General features: G+C 36.4%; 1 protein-coding gene across 16 annotated transcripts in view; it reads right to left on the bottom strand.

The window, feature by feature from the left end:
* Positions 1-18,680, bottom strand: part of LOC128022622 (adhesion G protein-coupled receptor L2-like) — a 96,851-nt gene that overhangs the window by 30,162 nt on the left and 48,009 nt on the right. For all 16 annotated transcript variants that reach the window (XR_008185960.1, XR_008185959.1, XR_008185958.1 and 13 more), the window contains exons 5-8: positions 11,761-12,561; positions 3,122-3,415; positions 2,168-2,271; positions 1,570-1,755 (exon numbers count right to left, since the gene is read on the bottom strand). Coding sequence is in view for 13 of the 16 variants with exons in the window: in XM_052610347.1 (XP_052466307.1) it covers positions 1,570-1,755; positions 2,168-2,271; positions 3,122-3,415; positions 11,761-12,561 (1,385 nt within the window). In the remaining 3 variants the exon portion in view is untranslated. The remainder of the gene's footprint in view (positions 1-1,569; positions 1,756-2,167; positions 2,272-3,121; positions 3,416-11,760; positions 12,562-18,680) is intronic.

Genomic DNA, 18,680 nt, shown 5'->3' with positions numbered 1-18,680 from the left:
TTTTACTTCAAATACTTTGACTATGCCCTTTCAAGCTCTGTGACTGGTTCACCCAAAAATGGAAATTCTGTTTCATGGAATCATTTACTCACCCTCATGTGGTTCAAAATCCATAAGACTTTTGTTCAAAGCACAAGAGGATATATTTTTTAATAAAACCTAAGACATTTCAGTCCCTCAATTGCCAGTCTATTCAACCAAAATTTTGAAGCATCAATAAGTTCATAACAACAACATAGTAAATAAAAGTTTAATCCATGTCCTCTGAAGGAACATGATCACTTTCTATGATGAACAGATGCATGGACCACATGAAATATAATAACAAAGGCTAAAAAATCCTTGTTTGATGTGCAAGAACCAATGAGGTTTGTTCCCACACATCAAGCATGTAGAGCTGCCCTTGGCCACATGCAATGTGCTCTATTTATTTGCATTGATCAATTTCTATATGTGAATAAAAGTTACATTAATTCAACACAAAGTACCTTCAGAATACTTAGAATAAACCAATTGATATACTTCTACAAAGTTTACCTTTCTTTTCTTTTTTTTCAAGCATTGAAGTTTAGGTTTTAGGTGGACTTTCAGGTATCATTAAAACTATCTGTAATTTTAAAAGTCTTATTGTTTTTATGAGTAAGTCATGACTGAGTTTAAAATTTTTGACTGAACTATGTCTCTACCAACTAATATTCTAGCCCACCAAGTGAATTCAGATAATATAAGTTTAGCAGCCTTAGAAAATGCTGAATAGAGCCATACATCTTTAAAGCTCATGTTTGATGAATGTATGCCCTCAAGAATCCTAATAGTTAAAGTAAATGTTACATAATGGCCAGTTGTAACCGGAAGGGTTAGGATGCTTTTTAGTACATAAAGCCGTCTCTCATATGAATTTTAAATGCAATGCATAGGCTTTATATAAAAGCAGCTAATAATTTTTTTTGACTGATAACTGGCTTCATTAATCTCCATGTGACCTATTTTCAAGAGCATTGTGAGTGCGTTGTAATTTGCATACTTGTAAAATACAGTAAAGTATGTTCTATTCTAATGAAAGTGTGAGTGTGCAGTAAGACCGTGCACTGATACTGGGAAATATTACCCTATTGCTGTGATACCACAGGCCACTTTGTCAAGTACCATTTATATTAGGGTCTAAATAGTTACCTAGATATTCCTTTTTTCTCAGTCTTTCTTTAATTTCAACTTTGTCATGCATTTACATCTATCCATTGCTGTGGCAGCTTTTCTACAACTACAAGTCCTCATCTATTGCACAACAAGGTATATTACCTGAAAATGCATGTACAGATGCACACCAGACAAAGTACATCATCCAAGCATCTTGGGATAGTAGGTAAAACCCACTGAGTGATTCACTCCAGTCTGTGCATTTATACTATTTAAAATTTTCTAAAAGCACAATGGGGTATAACACAATGAGCTTAAAGCTGTTTAACAGTCTTTATGAAGCAAGTGTCCTTTAAGCAAAGTGCCCTGAAACGTCTAAGGCATGCTGCTGCTTATTAAAGAATCATGTTGAGAATGAAATCCTGTTAATACCTTATTGAAGCTGCGGCCGGTGGAGTCTTTCTCGCTGGGTCGCAGTTCCTGTAACTGAGCATCTAAAATATCCACCAGCTGCTCCATGAGCCTCATGGTAGAGCTAATGTCACCGGCAAAGATGGCTCCTTTGGTATGTTTGGCCAGCTCGTTCGCCAGGTTGGCTGCATTTTCCCCACTACGGATCTGAGAGATTACATAAATTAACCTCACAGCATGGCTCTGAAGAATATCATTTTGTATCTACGAGGCTCTTGACTCTCATTATGACATCATCACGCCGAGTCAGCAACAGCTCTTGTGAGCAGTTACAGCAATCATTACAAACTGGTAACACTTTAGAAAAGCATTTGGAAGCATTTCCTGGGTTTCAGTGGCCAGAGCCTTTCTTCTACTTTTGTTCATTTGTGTGGGTGTTCTGTAGGAAGTTTGGATGTTTGAAGGCTGTGTGTCTTCATCTTAACAAGTGATAACAGAAGGAATGAGCTCCAAATTATAGCACCAGAGAGTATTTTATTTTTATGAGGTTATGCTCTGAAAAGTGCCACATTTGTTGCTCCTCGTTCTGCGAGGACAGAAATATTCTGTAACTACAAACCTTTTGAGCAACTTGATTCACCCAGTGGGACGTACAGTTGCTCAGATCTGGGCCTTTTGGGTTCCAGGATCCAGTGGAGAGAACACATAGGTAGGAGGCAGTGCCTGTTTGAATAAGGACATTATTATTATTATTAGTAGTAGTAGTATTTGATGGATTGTCTGTCATAATGCCATTTCTTTATCAATTACCTTTTTTATTTTCTTCCTTTTTGTTGTTTTGTACTATACTCGTTTTGCAAGTTTAATTGTATGCATCAGTGCTGCAAACACTTTGGCAATACAAAAATACAATTCAATATTTTACAATTTACAAACACCTTATTTTACGGTGTCATTCTTACACACATTACATATAGTTACTCCAATAATAACAATTAGAAAAAAATTGCATGCAACTAACCCTAAAGCAAACCCTCATCCTAACCCTAACATTATAGTAAGTACATGTTAATTAATTAATATTACTCAGTATTTAAATATATAATTACACTGTAACACAAATACATTTATATTTGCATTACATGTAAATGTCAAGTGAGCACATTAATGTAACAAATAAAATGTAACCAATATTTATTATGACAATAAAGCATCTGAATAAAGTATTGAATTAAGCACTGAATATAAGTATAAAGTTCAGTCTTACTACTTACCAAATAAATACATACATTAACAAATTATTTTTAATTATTATTAACAAATTATATTGTGTTATTAGTAGTAAGTACCTTTGTTAACAAGACTAACACTAAATGTGGTAAAATCAGTGCAACAAATGGCTTTATTGCTTTATTCAAATGGTGCAGAAATTGATTCTAAGAGAACAGACACATTTCTCTTTGCCTAGAGGCCAAATGCATATCAAAATAGCTTGCACGTGACTGATAGCAATTCAAAGAGCTCTGAGTGGAAAACTGCAGCGTATTACACTTCAGCGGGTACATGCACCCACCTCGAGTTCCTTTGGGGCAGGGTCGCTCCACCAGCATGCCCCTCTGCGTCTGTGGCCACAGTATGTCCCTGAGCTCTACGCTCTCACAGAAGCGCTCAGGTGGAGGGAAAGACTCCAGTGAGGGTGGGGTGGTAGTTTGGGGAAGTACAGCTGGTGATTTGGGTGTCTTATTAACAGCTCTGGTCCCTGTAGTGGTAACAGTTGTCACCTGACCTCTCGGCTGAGTAGTGGTTGTTGTAGTGGTTGTTGGTTTTAGTAACTTGGGTGAGGTGGATGCCTCTGAGATAGGTGGTGCTAAAAAGAATAATGGTTAAAATTAGCTGTTGCTTAAATTATGTTTGGGTACCGGTTTGGTTAAGCTTGTATAGTGCTTAATGGTAGAGAATAATAATAATAATAATATATATATATATATATATATATATATATATATATATATATATATATATATATATATATATATATATTGCATACAAGACCTCAAGCTCTATTATATCTCAAAAGCTTATTAAAAAGAGAGTTGAATCACATAGTTTTTGAACATGTTTTCTCTTAGCCTCAGTTTCTTTGTTCCTGTGTCTATATTTCATAATCTTTATATATAACTTATGTTATTCCTCAGGCAAGAAAAATATGGTACATATATCAGGCCATACTTTACACGAAAAAAAATGTGTCTTATTTCCAAAACGCAATTACATTTTTTTTCCTAGCTAGGATGTTACATAATGATAATCAGAAAGTGCTTCATACGTAAAGTGGTTTGAGTCCCAGATAACTCAAACTTCTTTCCAGTTTACAGTGTAAAAGTGATATACCTGACCTCATACATTCAACCACAAATATGGATAAATCCATAAATCCCTCTGAACTTCACACGCTGCTTTCACCAGCTAACTAGATTCTGTGAACGACATCATGCAGCCAAGAAACTCACAGATGAAGCGCCCCATAGAAGTGTGAGAGCACCTCCGTGTATGTTTGCAAGGTTGATCGAGTGAAAGAAAAGGCTTTCCTTTTGAGGTTAGACATGACCTACTGTGAATTAGTGTCAACTGACCAGACAACAAAAAACAGCTGCAATGCCTCTACCTGCAGACCCCGATCTTTACTGTTTTCAGCCATGTGTGTGAGTTTTGACATGGTTGGCATGACTGGTGTGCCATTATTGGCTTTTCACTCCCAGAATCTGGCTGTTTGTCATGATGGCTGTAAAACAAGCTTTAGCTCAATGTTCCTCTATTAAACCACAGATGAGAGAAGCCTGTTAAAGTCAACAGGAAAGCACGTTCACAAACCATTTTACTATAACACTAGCCTAAAAATAATGCTTAAAACCTATTTGCCTATTGGGAAACATTATCCAAATTCCATATATATACTGTACATAGGTTATGTGGGCCAAAAAAGGAAATTCATTTAAGTGGTGTAATATACACACATGAATTGTGTAAGTCAATTATACTTGGCTGTATATTGGCACGGCTGTGAATCGGCTGTAAGCATAAGGCCACAGGTAATTACAGCATGCTGATATACAGCCATATCTCACGTCTAAGAGTGTGATATTGTTTATACAACATTTCAACTAGTGTGTAAATATATAAGTAAAACAACAACAGAGTGTCTTTAAAACACATTTGCGCTGAACAACTTCCTTCCAACACAGATTCAAATCTCAGTTTGAGAGTTTAAAGGCTGAGCCCAAGCCTCCGTCACTTATTCGCATGCATCACATTTACTATTAGTAATGTAGAAATGTCGAGTTGCTTCATTGAAAGCTTAGTGTATCACTGTATTAAAACCTCACTGTATGTAGAGTATTAAGAGAGAGAGAGAGATGGACTGAGAGTGTGATTACCTGCATCTGATACAGCTTTCATTCTTCAGCTCAATCTCATATTCACAATAAAACACTGAATGTCCGCTGAGCAAAGCGATATCATTGTCGATTTGTCCTTTCATCTGTTAAGTGTGATTTCTGATGACACCACTGATCAGTGCATAAAACTGCGTCTTACAAGCGTTTATTAAAAGTAACAATAACTTCCCGTTTCAGTCTCTTTCAATATAAGTCTTTACTGCTGACTCGTAAGGGGCCGTTCACATATCGCGTCTTTTGTGCACTCAAATTCGTTATTTCCAATGTAGGAGCGCGGTATGCGTGCTCATAATGGAAGAACTAACCAATCAGCTTCATTCTTTTCCGTAACAACGTTGAAAGATCAGCCAAGATGAAGGAACAGCTGATCATAGTTGTATATGGATTGCAATTTTGAAATAAATTTAGTAGCAGAGCTACTGAAAGCAATTTTTAGAGCTGCAAATCCATTTATCCTTTGCTGAAATTTCCACGTCTTCACGGAGAGATCACGTCATGGTTGCTTAGCAAAGGCAGACGCCTCACGGGCGCAACTGCCCAAGCGCTTTGGAAAGAATGAAAAAGCGGCACGCCTAGCGTTTTCCACGCACTTTTAGGCGTGATATGTGAACGGCCCCTAAAACAGTCTCTTGTCGCCATCTAATGGTGTATCAATGTCACAAAAATCACCATCACGAACACACACACACAAACACACACACAAATAGTTTCCCAATACTAAATACTAAAAATATATAGTATTTATTTAATAATAAACAACAACAACAGCTATTATAAAAGTTGCTAGACAATTCAGGCAAATGTACAAAGTCAGCACTCTGAAATACAGGATTATTAGCAAGTTACGTAAAATATAACTTGACGAGATTTTGCCCTCAGCCAAAGCGATTTGCTCTAAAGAAAAAAAATTATAATAGAAAAAAACATAGATTAATGAAATCAAAGACTGCTCTTTACAATTACCTAAAACAAATTATATCTCATGTTTAACCACAGAGACATCAGAGCCAGTGACAAATTCCAGAAGATCTGGCTGAGGTTGGCTGCTCTCTGAGGTTTCAGATTTGAGAACCAGAACTAATTGTTGTGTGTATATACATATATGTATTTATATATATATATATATATATATATATATATATATATATATATATATAAATTAAGACCAGTGTCCATTCCAAAAGAGGACATTGTGTAAATAATGAATTATGAATTATAGAAAATAATTGTAACACTTCACAGCATATTTGAGAAATCTATCACTCTATCACACACAAAATCTGACCAAAACAAAACAAAATTTTAACAAAGGCTCCCACTAAAAAACTTAAAGTACTAAAGAGTTTTATAAATAATAATAATAAAAAATAAAAAAAACCCTGAAGAAAACAGTTCTTCAATAATGCAAGATGGTCAGACGGTATCAGATACTTTCTTGCAAAGTACTTTCCTTATAGCATTGAACTGAATAGCTAACATATTCATATACCTTGGTATTTACATGGTGTTACTGCACCTTAAAATAACAGAATTTGTCCAGAAAACCATAACAATAGTATTACCATGTCAATATATGATGGGGGGGGGGGGGGGAAGCATCCTAATATCATGGTACTTTTATGAAATATGTGTTTTCAAACTTTGACGCTATTGTCCTTTGTACTTTACGTATAATTTGGTGTGGTGTCGGCTAATAATTGTGGTCCTTCAAAAACATGCAGAACATGCAGGTGATAAATGAATACTTAATCAGCTGTCTCATAGCACCTAGGTGTTATTTTTTATATAATGCATTTGAAATCTGATTTATGGGCAGAAGTAGTAATTTTCTCTTTTTTGTAACAAACAGTTTCTCTTATGATAAGTACATCTGTAGTGCTGTAATGAACGTGTATGACTCGCATAAAGCTCAAAGGAATCATCAGGTCAATGTAAAAAAAACTAAAAAAAAAAAACTAAAATGACATAAATATAAATATTACTTTCACAACAGAGAACAATTTCCTGCCAAATATTATAATGAGATTGTGACAATATGCTCCTAAGTACTAGTTCTAGCATGGTGGAGAATATATACATCGAGCTAATGATGATTTCTAAACATTCCTCTCACGCAAACCGATAAAGAATTTTCACGTGTTTTAAGCCACTTTCTTCAAAGGGATTACTGAACTGTCCTCAAAATGCAGGCAAAAAAAGACAACACAAACATAACTTGAACAAAAATTATGAACATATGTGCTTGTGATGACGTTTCTGCAATACTGACATTACGTACCTTATTGCGCATTTCATGTCAGTGTCAAAGTAAAATGTCAAATGAGTGGTGCTTAAATATACATACAGTACATGACCATGGCCACAAATTTATTATGTACAGGGAAGTATTGTGGTGTTTTTATTACATTGCTTCAGGTATGTCTTGTGCTTGTTCAGAATTCAAATGTCCAAAGAGTGTCACTAAAATGCTCTTTCGTATTGGTAAATAACACCAAACCCAACATTAAACCTACCTACAAAATCTCTATGGTTGTTGCCATGTGGACTTACTGGACTATCTCATTCTAGCATTTAATGCTGAGAAGTAATCAAGCATTAGAGGGACTTGGTCTAAGAAGACCACAGCTAGATTACATCCCTCCAGCTGGGAAACTGGGGGAGGGGCTAAATTAGATTTTCTAGGGAGGGGCTAAATGTGGGAGGGCTGGTGACAAGAAGAAATGGTTGGGCTGGGGGAGGGGCTAAAAACAAGACTGAGGAAAAGATTGAGACTTGTGAGATAAGGAAGAAGGTGAAACTCACATTAAAGGTGAAAAAGTGCATCTAAAAATGATGTAGCAGCAGTAGCATATATAAATAATTTTTCATTCAAGGGAGGTCTTTAACAAAAAAGGCCACTGAGCAATCTCTCCAAGTGGCAATAGAAGCGAGACTAAAATAAAGCCAAATCCATTAGTGGCCTTCCGAACACAAAACACTAAAAAAAAAAAAAAAAAAAAAAAAAAAAAAAAAAAAAATATATATATATATATATATATATATATATATATATATATATATATATATATATTATTTTTTTTATTATTATTATTTCTTTTTATTTTATTTTATTTTTTCATGCAGGAGCAGAGAAGGCTCTGCATAAATTTCGCTAACCATCAGCAGTATAATATCACATGGCAATTATCACAATCAGTGTCAAACTAATTCCTTTAATGATGAGCAAAAATGAAATTAAGTGGCAAGCAGCATAATGTGTGTTTTCCAGCCCAATTCAGATGGCAAATATAAATGCTGTCTGTCTCCTCCACATCAAGATGATTCCCCATTATGAAAGAGGATTCCAGTATGAATATGCTGCTGGTTTTAATCATTTTCTCTTTAAACAAATGGCACATCTGATGCAATTTAGGATCCATATAAGATGTCATACTAATATACTGCGCCAGAATTCCACATGAAGGAACAATCTATCAAGTATTTTGAAAAGATTTAATCCCAGAAAACATCGATTCAGGTTTAAAACTTCAAATTTCATAGAAGATAAACAGAAAAAAGCACATTTTATATTTAGTTTGATCTCTTTTTTTATTGCCAAGCAACATTTTCTAAAGGCTAAATTACTTCTTTTGGTGCCCTTTTGTTGAAAATGTAATATTCAATAAAATGTTGCTGAATTTGTAAAAAAAAAAAAAAAAACATTTTCAGGCCTGTTTGTGTCTGTGATGTTATTCTGTCTCCAGTCAGTTAGAATTTAAAGGACCAGAGAAGCACAGGTTATATTTTTTTAGCGAGCTTCTGTATGAGTGAAAAAAATATATTTACACTCACTGTTAGTCTGAGCAAAATTAAGAGTTTAATTTCTAAATGAGTATATCAGATTAAGCCAAACAGTATCAGCAGCAATTAATCAGCCACTGTTAATTTATGTTCATGTTGCATCAAATAAACCAGAAGAACTGTATATTTTAAATTAAATAATTATGGATAATTATGAACAATAAATGGTTATTTTGGAATACTCTGATCTATAAATTTGATAGTTCACATGAGTGTTTACTTAATTTTACTTTAATTTTTTCCTATATTTTTATCTAGTGGTTTCAACTGTTAAAAATTAACTTGCAACTTTACAGCACATAAAAACAATATGACTATAGGACATGATTTGCCAAAATAGCTAAACAGTTAATCTCATAAATGCTCCAAAAATTCTTCTTTTTTTTTTTTTCTTTTTTTTTTTTTTGACTTAAAGGGGAGGGATTTCTTAATATACAAGCAGGGGCTTATCAAATCTCACAAACTCTAGTGGTTCGTTGTTCCAGTGTCTCAAAATCAAGGTAATTTCACAGCTATGAAAGTAAAGTGGAACATCAAACATCAACTCTACGGAGCACAACTCTGATGGCAGTGTGAGTGAGCTGATTATTGAGCTGATGAGATAATCACCACATCTAAAATAGAGAAAACACATCAGTATACAAATGATGGCAGATTAGATTCAAGTGGGGATGGGGGTATCATTCAACTCATGCAACTCACAGGAGCTAATGCTAGTGAAATTAGCATGTTTTTGTTCTTCATCAGCACTGATTGTAGAGCTAATTGCTTCCCTTACAGGCGGCTACAAGAGAGGCAGAACATACACGGGCACATTCAATCAGCCACATCATAAGTGAGAACCACAAGTGGATACATTGTGGTAACAATGTGATAACATTTCCTTAATGAAAGATTTTAACCCTCCGAGGTAACACCCCAGAGAAATGTCCAATGAATTTTAGATCTGAGTCCTAATACTCTTCATCTGAAGTGATATTGAGTTGATATTTCTTACTTAATTGCTTGCTTGTGCAGGGATAAATTTGCTCAATGGTTTTAATTCAGTGGCGGTAATCGCTTCTGGCCAAAGGAAAGCTGCTAGCACATGCTAAGAATGACTCAGATGATTCTGTCCTGATCTCAGAAATAAGTCTGGAATAATAAGTAGTGCAGATAGTAATGTGATTATGAATATCATAGACAGCCTTCGGAGAGGTGTTCTGGCTCTGTTCCAAAATCTAGCGAGCTGCCTTGCGGTCTACCATCTGCATATTCATCTTTTAAAACAGCACCTTATGAGAAATGGAACCTCATTGGAACCTCAAACGATTTACGAGAAAAAAAAAAAGTAGTCATCGTGACTCAAATTACAATTATTTCAAGCAGTTAGCATGTTGCTAAGCTAAGCTACATTGTAATACTCTAAGCGTAAAACTGCATAGCTCTTACAAATAAAAAGTGAATTTTATTAGTCTTTGTGTGTGTGTGTGTTTGTGTGTGTGTGTGTGTGTGTGTGTGTGTGTGTATATATATACACAGTGTATAAAAAGAAGCTTCTCAACAATTATTTTACAACTGACCGAACATGGTAGGGAAAAAAAACAAAACAAACCCAGTGCAATGCACAATTTTAAATGAGTGAAAAACTATTAATGGTTCATTAAACCCTGTTTTACATAATTTCATCAATTGTATTCATATTTGTAATAATATAAAAAATGTTATTAACAAATCTTGATTCATATATTACCTTGGCTGATTAAAAGAAAAAAGAAAAACATTTTTTTTTTTACACAGTCTATTCTGAGATTGCATTCTCATTGAAAGATACATGTGAAGCTGCCTTGTAATTTAGCCAGTTAAAAATGTTGCAGCCTTTAAATGAGAACCATATCTATGGCTAGTTATTAATATAACAGGTAGACTTTTAGGTACTTTTGAATGCTATAAGCAGCCTACAAATGATTTGTATCTTAGAATCTACTATCTTGTCATTTAGCAGATGCTTTTATCCTCAACGAATTTATCCTAAGTACACTTATTGCAGGAACAAGTTCACAACAGCCCTGGGTACAGTTACTGAGCTCAGTGTCTGCACAAGCAGATTCACAAGTGAGGTAGACACCGCTGGGTCTCCGCAGAAGAAATACACTCATATTTAAAATTTGTAAGTCCCACTAATCTGCGTAAAGTTGTTTGACCTCTACACTCAGCCGAGTCTTTCTGGAGTAAAGCAAGAGTCTTGGCCTCTAGGCTGAGCTGGGATTATGGTAATTACGGTTATTATTTTTTTCAATGTAAAGACGATCTGACACATATTATGGCCATCCTGTCCTAGCTCTTGAAAGTTAAATTAAAAACAGGCCACGCTGACGTGACCTTCGGGACTGATCCGGTCTCAGCGGAGAGCCGTTGCACAGCACAGACACATTGGGAGGCATCTGAGGCAAAGTGCAAGTTGTTTGTTTTGATCCGGTTAGGAAAGGAGATCTAGTCTTTTGGGGGTGATCCACTGTTGCCGCAAGGCTGAATAGGTACATGTCCAGACAGGTAACCCTCTATCAATGAGGGAAGCGGTATCTTTCTCAGTGGAGCAGTGGGAGGGGGTTTAGCCTGAAGAGTCTAAACACTGGGGAGGAATGGCTCTGTCTTCTGAAAGCTCGAGAGACGCGTCTGTTATTATATGCTAACAACGCCTACGATGTTGTTTACTGCTGAGACCCACCACTTCACTTTGAGATGTTGCTTTCACTCGAGAAAGGTTTCCGGAATACATCAAGCACATATTAAATCTGAAATTAAAAATCAGTCATCCGTGACATTTGACACACAGACTCGGGAGCCAGAGGAATACCAACTCGCGACCACTTAAACAGATATCCAGAGGGACTCTGTGTGTGTGTGTGCAGCTAGATGGATTCGAGATGTGGCTTACCGTGTGCTGGATCAGGTGGACCAAACACCAGATTGTACCGGAGGATGTAGAAGTTATTCCACACGTACAGCTGGTTGTCTCGAGGGTTGTATTCCACAGCGGCGATGTACTGGTACTGGTTGGGGAAGTGGATGTCGGTGTATTCGCCTCGGTTCAGTTTGGTGTTGTACATGTAGTCGATGAGGCTCTTACTCAATTCGCTCTCATTGTCTTCGTACGTGGATCGGACCACATACAGAACTCCGCAGATCATAAAAGCATTGGAGGCCGATCGCTTGTCGTAGGTGGTCTCCCAGGTGGCCTCGAAGCGAAGGGTGTAGGGATTGAGCTGACTGATCACCATCATGCCATTGTTCTGCTCGGTGGCGTAGATCACCCAAAGACCGTTTTCATCAACTCCCAAGTCGATGTCTGTTTTCCCGCCCCACTTATATGGTGAGGTGTCATGATAGTTGGCATTATTTATAATTGCCTCCCCACTTTTAATTCTGGTCCGAAGGTCAAATTTGACAATGTTACGTGTCCTTTCTTTGTTAAAAAACACAGCGCCATCGTATACCACAAATCCCGTGCCATCGACCCGATGGGGGAGTTTATACGTCGTAGTCTGTCGAGAGTTTTGAAAGTCGTCGAGCGAGTTGTACTCGATAAGTGTATCTGTTCTGTAAGGGGTCCAGGGCATGAAATAAACCTTGTCTCCTGCCTGGAGAGGATCTTTGCACCACGACCCCGCTTGTTGCTCTGCCTCGTACAGAAACGACGGATCTCCAATGGCTTTCAGAGTTCCGGGACAAAGAAAAACTAGTGATGAGAAGAACAGAGCAGAAAACAGTCAAACGTAAGCGAAGGCAGCTCACACTAGTTGAAAGCAGAGGGCAAAGTGCCTTCTGACTCTAAATCACTCTGATAACTGAGTAGTCGGTGAGGACAGAAACACACACTAAGAAGTCTAACAGCTACACACATTCACAAGCAGTAAAAGGCGCGAAGGATCTGCATCTGAAGGTTACTGAAGCTTAAAACGGAAGCAAAAACAGTTTTTGTATGTGTCCGTAAGCGAACAGTTTCGGCTCACTGCTGCTTGGACATACTGAAGGGGAGTGATGGAGAAATCAAACCACAACCAAACACAAAGGAAAAAAGGAAGGAATACGACAAATCTGCCCTGCAAATAAAAGCAGACAACTAAATAAGGCTTGAGAAAGATGCAGAGAAGAGCAGCATACAGGCAGTCTGTGTCCTGAGTCAAGTTTTTCCACAGTTTTTTTACATCTTTCCTATGGGCCTAATGTTGTAATCATTTTACAGCATTTTAAAGCATTTCCTTTCTTCTTAACAAAGATATGATAATCAAATATGCAGAAAGGGTGAAGTAAGAAAGCCAGAGAAAAATTTAGAGAGTGAGAGAGAGAGTTAGAAGAAGGAAAAGCGAGAAACAGTAGAGATTGTGTAAGTCTATAGGAAACCTGTAACCAGAGCATGCAGGGAATGTGGAGTGGGGCTGGGGTTCGAACAGGCAATAAAAGAGTGAGGAGGACAGGAAGAGGAGGAGGAAAAGGGGTATTTGTACCCTCAGCATTACCGCTAACATTTAACTTGTGCTTTATCATTTTCTTTTAAAGCTTCCCTCCGATTGCTGCTTGTGCACTGACCTTTACTAAAATACAATACCCTTTCTGCTACTGCCTGCTATCGGATCAGCAAGAGTGGGCACAGGAAGGTTTTACAACCACAAAATGTATATATTAAAGAAAGAAAAACAAGGAGCTGATTGTGTCAGTGATTTACCTTTTTGCTCCACTTTATTTTTAGCGTTGGAAGAGAGAATGAAAGGAGTGCAGGGGGGGAAAAAGAGATTAAAACGAATTAACCATCATGTCCATGATCACATGCAGTTAACATGTCATGAGGTTACGGGCATTATGCACAGAGCTACAGCTGTCAGAGGAGGAAGAGATCGCAGTTAGACACCTTCGACGTGAAAGAGAGCAAGGTTAAAGAGTGTTCTGTCACAGTACAAAAGGACAGTGTATGTGGCATTGAAGACAAGTCAATCTGCTATTGTCGAGGGAAAGCTGCGGGGAAATACACTGGCTGAATTCTAGATAGTGGCGTATAGATTTTCATAAGGACTCAGGGACATCGACCGGGGAAATCTGAATTCCAGGTGGACAGATGGTAAGTTGTGCTGGAGGGAAACTCAAAACCAGAAAAATAAAGCTGTTGGTCGACTCTACAGTTCTTCTCCAAGCACAGAGTTCTTGTCAGCCCTGCTAGGCTTTATATGAACACTTGAATAGTCAGCAATGGCAGTATGCGGTTTCAATTTCCTACACATAAAGTTTGTAAAATGTATTCATACTTTTTAAAAGGACATATTTTCCTGTTTCTTTCAGTCTAGATCAGGGTGGCGGTGGGAGATTGGCAGGCTAGTGCTTTTTACTTTTGAAAATCATGCGTCTGTCATTTCTAAGGTTACTTTAGGATTTCCTGATGAAAAAGAGCCATTTACTCACCCTCACGTCATTCCAAATACGTCTGACTTTATTTCTTTTGTGGAACACCTGCTTTTAAATAATATCACTCTTTTTCATGTAATTGCAATGATGCTCTATTTTAAAGGCGCAATATGTAATTTTCTGCTTTAAAAATAGCAGAAATCACTATATCTATGTTATATATTTTTTTTTAGTTGTGTACTTACATTATCCCAACAGTTTCCACGAACTTTCAAATCCGGAGAAAATTATAGTTTAATTAGAAAACACGGCACGTTTCTTTATTTCCGCTTTGTCGCCCGTCTATGGCGTCATATAAACTTTGACCCCTCTAGTTTATCTAACTTCCTGCGAAACCGCCAAATACAAAGGTGAATAGAAACAAAGACGAGACGAAGAAGAAAAAGTAGTAGCTAGACTTGATCGAGACTATTATATTTTATATTTATATTGTTTATATTCGTATTTATACCTCAATCAATAACTTAGTAATGGATCATGAGTATGCTTTGCCTGCACGTTCTGTGAAGCGCAAATGTACGGGTGCAATAAATGAAGGTTTTGGGACAAGAAAAGAAACAAGACACGGGTAAATATTGGAGTTGCATTTCCAAGATAGAGTTTCGTGACAAGCTGAAACTACAGAGAGATGCTGAACTCGCTTGCATTCTGATAAACAGGTATGCATCCATTCAGCTAACTGTATCTATCCGTATATTTTGTGAAACGATGATGTCTTGTGTAAAACGCAGACGGACTAGCTTTCAGGTATAGTATAATGTAAATCTATCTAGCTGGATAAAGTAGCTTCAAATGCAGTTCACTATCTTGTTCGATATCATAGTATAAACGCAATTATAATTATTAATGAAAGGCGACAGTGTTTTTTTAACATATATTACTATTAGCTAGATGGAATATTGATTTGATAGGGGTCTCATAATTCATATATCTCTCCGTTTGAAAAGACGTGATTGTCAAAATACTAAGTTAGAATGAGTGAGGAATGATAGGGAGCGACAGAGCACGTGTTCCAATGAACAACAACTCCCATGAGCCTACGCTCTTTCCCGACGTCATCAAAGTACGTCTTATGTTATTATTTTGATTGAGTGACCCCTGGTCGCCAAAAATCCCATACTGTACGTTTAACTTTGTAACATTTGAAACAATGATAGCTTCACGTCTCTCACACAAATCTATCAATTTGCTGTATATTTTTAATTGCTTTCATTAAATTACTATGCTAATACATTATGTCTGTCATCTGACTTCCGGATCTGTAAATATAATACTGGCCAAAAATTCATTTAGATTTAATTTTATTTTTCTTTGGCTGAAATGGTGATGAATTATACAAATAAATTATTGTTTGTGAATGTGATTTCCAAACATCTTAACAACTAAGGATATATATATATATATATATTTTTTTTTTTTTTTTTTTTTTTTTTTTTCAGTTCTCCAGAAATTCTTATCGTCATGATTTTATGAGCCAATACACTGTCCTTCCAAATCCTTCCATATACCACCAGATAAAGATAAAGAGAGATAAACAGAGAGACAGACAGAAAGACAGAATGCAGGCAGAATCTTGACAGTCTTCAGAAGTTTTATCTCATGAAGGCCATCTTCAGCATTTCAACATTTCCGACAATCTAAAGCTACATTTCTCAGATTTCCTTCTTGTCTTATTGTGATTGATCGACTAATGGTGTCCATTATGTGGCCACAATGTCCAGGAGTCACTGAGCACTGTGTTCTCTTTCATAAAAGTCAGCATTTTCTACTGGAACTCTGTTTAGCATAGGAATGCATCTCAAAAAACCTGTCCAGAACAAAAAATAATAATAAATACATAACAAAGAAAGAGGACATAATATAAAAGAGATTTTGCAGGAAAAAAAAAGGACCATTGCAATTATTTTTAATAATATATGTATATTATAGTTATGTGACTTTTTGTTGTGCTGCCTTCATGCTGATTTAATAAAGAAATACTATAATAAAAATACTGTATTGCAGTAATGGTAGTCTAATGAGATTCACCTTTAAAATGAAGAAAATTACAAAGAAAAAAAAATCTGGATGCATTATAGCAATAATATTTTTGGATGGGAAATGTGCTTAATTGTCCTGAAAATAATACCATAATGCAAAAAATCTTAATGGTCCATAAAATTGGTTTCAGTTTATTTATGGAAATTACATATTTGTTTTAATTTTGTGCATATTTGAATTTGGGGTCGACTTAGATTCTGGACATCAGATTGACCTGGAGATAATACAGTGTGTCATTAGTCTGCACCCACAAACTGAATTTTAGGTTGAAACAAAGAAACAAATACATACACACAGTACATAATTAGCCTTTGCTCATTAAATTAAATAATAAATAAGGTAACCAGGTTACTAATGAGGTAGGTTAAAACGAATGAAACTATAGTGACATCCATCCACGGTTGCAAATCATTTCTAGTTAAGTCAGCCAATGCAATCTGGGCTGTTTTCTCGATAACGATTGATCTTAGAGCCATTTTACGAGCGTTCGTTATTGTTTCATGTGCGTTTCCCAAAATGCACTTAACACAGTCACTCATAGCTGTACTTTAACTGCTACTTTGGAGTCACTATACAATTGTCAAATGCTGAAATGTCACCTTATAGAATGGCTCGTAATTGTAGTGCACGCTCATTTATTGAAATGTTAACCTGTTGTCTTTCAGAGTTGTCTGCATTTCAAGCAACTCAGATATAATAAATATAACACAATGTATTATATTATTATATTATATTACACTTGAGATAATACTATATAATATACTTTAGAGAGAGAGAGAGAGAGAGAGAGAGAGAGAGAGAGAGAGATGTTATTTCCGGGTCCAATATAGTAATAAAGTGTACAATAAAGTACAATCAAATCCTTATGTTATAATCACATTGCACTTAAATAAAGTTGAAGTTAATCTGCCGATTCTCATGCAGGTGATCGTATAAATCGTTCTTCTTACGATGCACATAGGGCTTTACGATTACTCCAGAGCGCTCGTAGATCTACGAGGATTTCCAAGTGCTACTTAAGTTACGATGGTTTTGGGAAACCATAATATTAAGATCAGTCGTACAATAGTTTTTACAAATTTCTTAGGCTTACACATCTTTTGGGAAATGCAGCCCTGGATGGATCTCAGAGTATGCACTTCATACCGGGACAAATCCTGTTTTCTGAGATAACATTGGCCAAATACCATCATGAACATCCCACTGTTGCAACCAAACAAGACCAAATAAGAAAATTACTTCAAGAAAAAAAAAGAAAGAAAAATAAATAAATACAGCATTCAGCAGCCTGAGGGTGACATGAGGGCTCTTGGCGTCCTAGAGAGTCAAACTGTGATTAGTAAATAAAACTGTTACAGACCTGGAAATGCCTAGAGGGGGTAATGCGAAAACATTAAGACAAAAAAAAAAAAAAACAATACAAAAACGTATTCTGTGAAGAAGCTCGCATCAGAAAAGACAGATGAACAATCACAGATATTCCTGGAGAAAAGCTGAAAAACATGATCCTTTATAAAACAACAGCTTCGGTGTGGGATTTGACTTTAATAACCCATAGATATGGATGTAAAATAAACTTATACTAAGCATTAAAATCCAACGAGTCTTTGTTATTTTGGGATTGTGAAGAGAAATGTGCAGCAGAGGACCTCGTCTGGAATGTGAAGTCTCTGGAAACCTTCTCTGAAAAGACGAGACAATTCAATCAGAGAATAATATAAGGGTACTGTCTAATTGTTTAATGGAGCAAAACAATCCATACTTTTAATGTAATGGGAAATCTGAGAATAGAAGTGAGGCGTTTGTTTGGAGTTTGTCTTTTCTGACAGTCGTAGAGCTGCGGTTTCTTACAAGCAAAATACAATGATCAAACGCTAACGAAAAACATCTTTGGTCTGTTTAGTAGTTGGCATAACACTGGCATATCTTTGCATGGCCAAATACATTTTAAGGGCCAAGAAAATCATGCTGGTCAGTCTCTGAGCAGTTATATGTGCTGAGACTGGACGTCAGAGAATGCTGCTTTGCATTCATGTAGTGCGTATTGCTGTAATGTTCCTGATAGATGAAAGACTGCTAAAAAGTAGCATTTCACAGGGAGAAAAGCAGACGGAAATGGTTTACATTTAACAGCTTATATTTTAGTTTTTATGAAACAATGTCAGATTTAAACAAGGCAGCTAAAAGCATTTTATATCCAGCTCTGTGCACTCCAATCATACCTGCACAAGGTGTGCAGAATGAAGTGCAATGAAATACAATCATTAGAATGAAGCATTGCATCATAAGAAAACACAAATAACAATTTCTTTCCTCAAGGAAATAGCAGTGCTTGCAAGGCAGCAAACAAATAGTGTTGTA

Source organism: Carassius gibelio, chromosome A11 (assembly GCF_023724105.1).
Source record: "Carassius gibelio isolate Cgi1373 ecotype wild population from Czech Republic chromosome A11, carGib1.2-hapl.c, whole genome shotgun sequence".
NCBI lineage: Eukaryota > Metazoa > Chordata > Actinopteri > Cypriniformes > Cyprinidae > Carassius > Carassius gibelio.
This window is presented reverse-complemented; position numbering and strand designations above follow the sequence as displayed.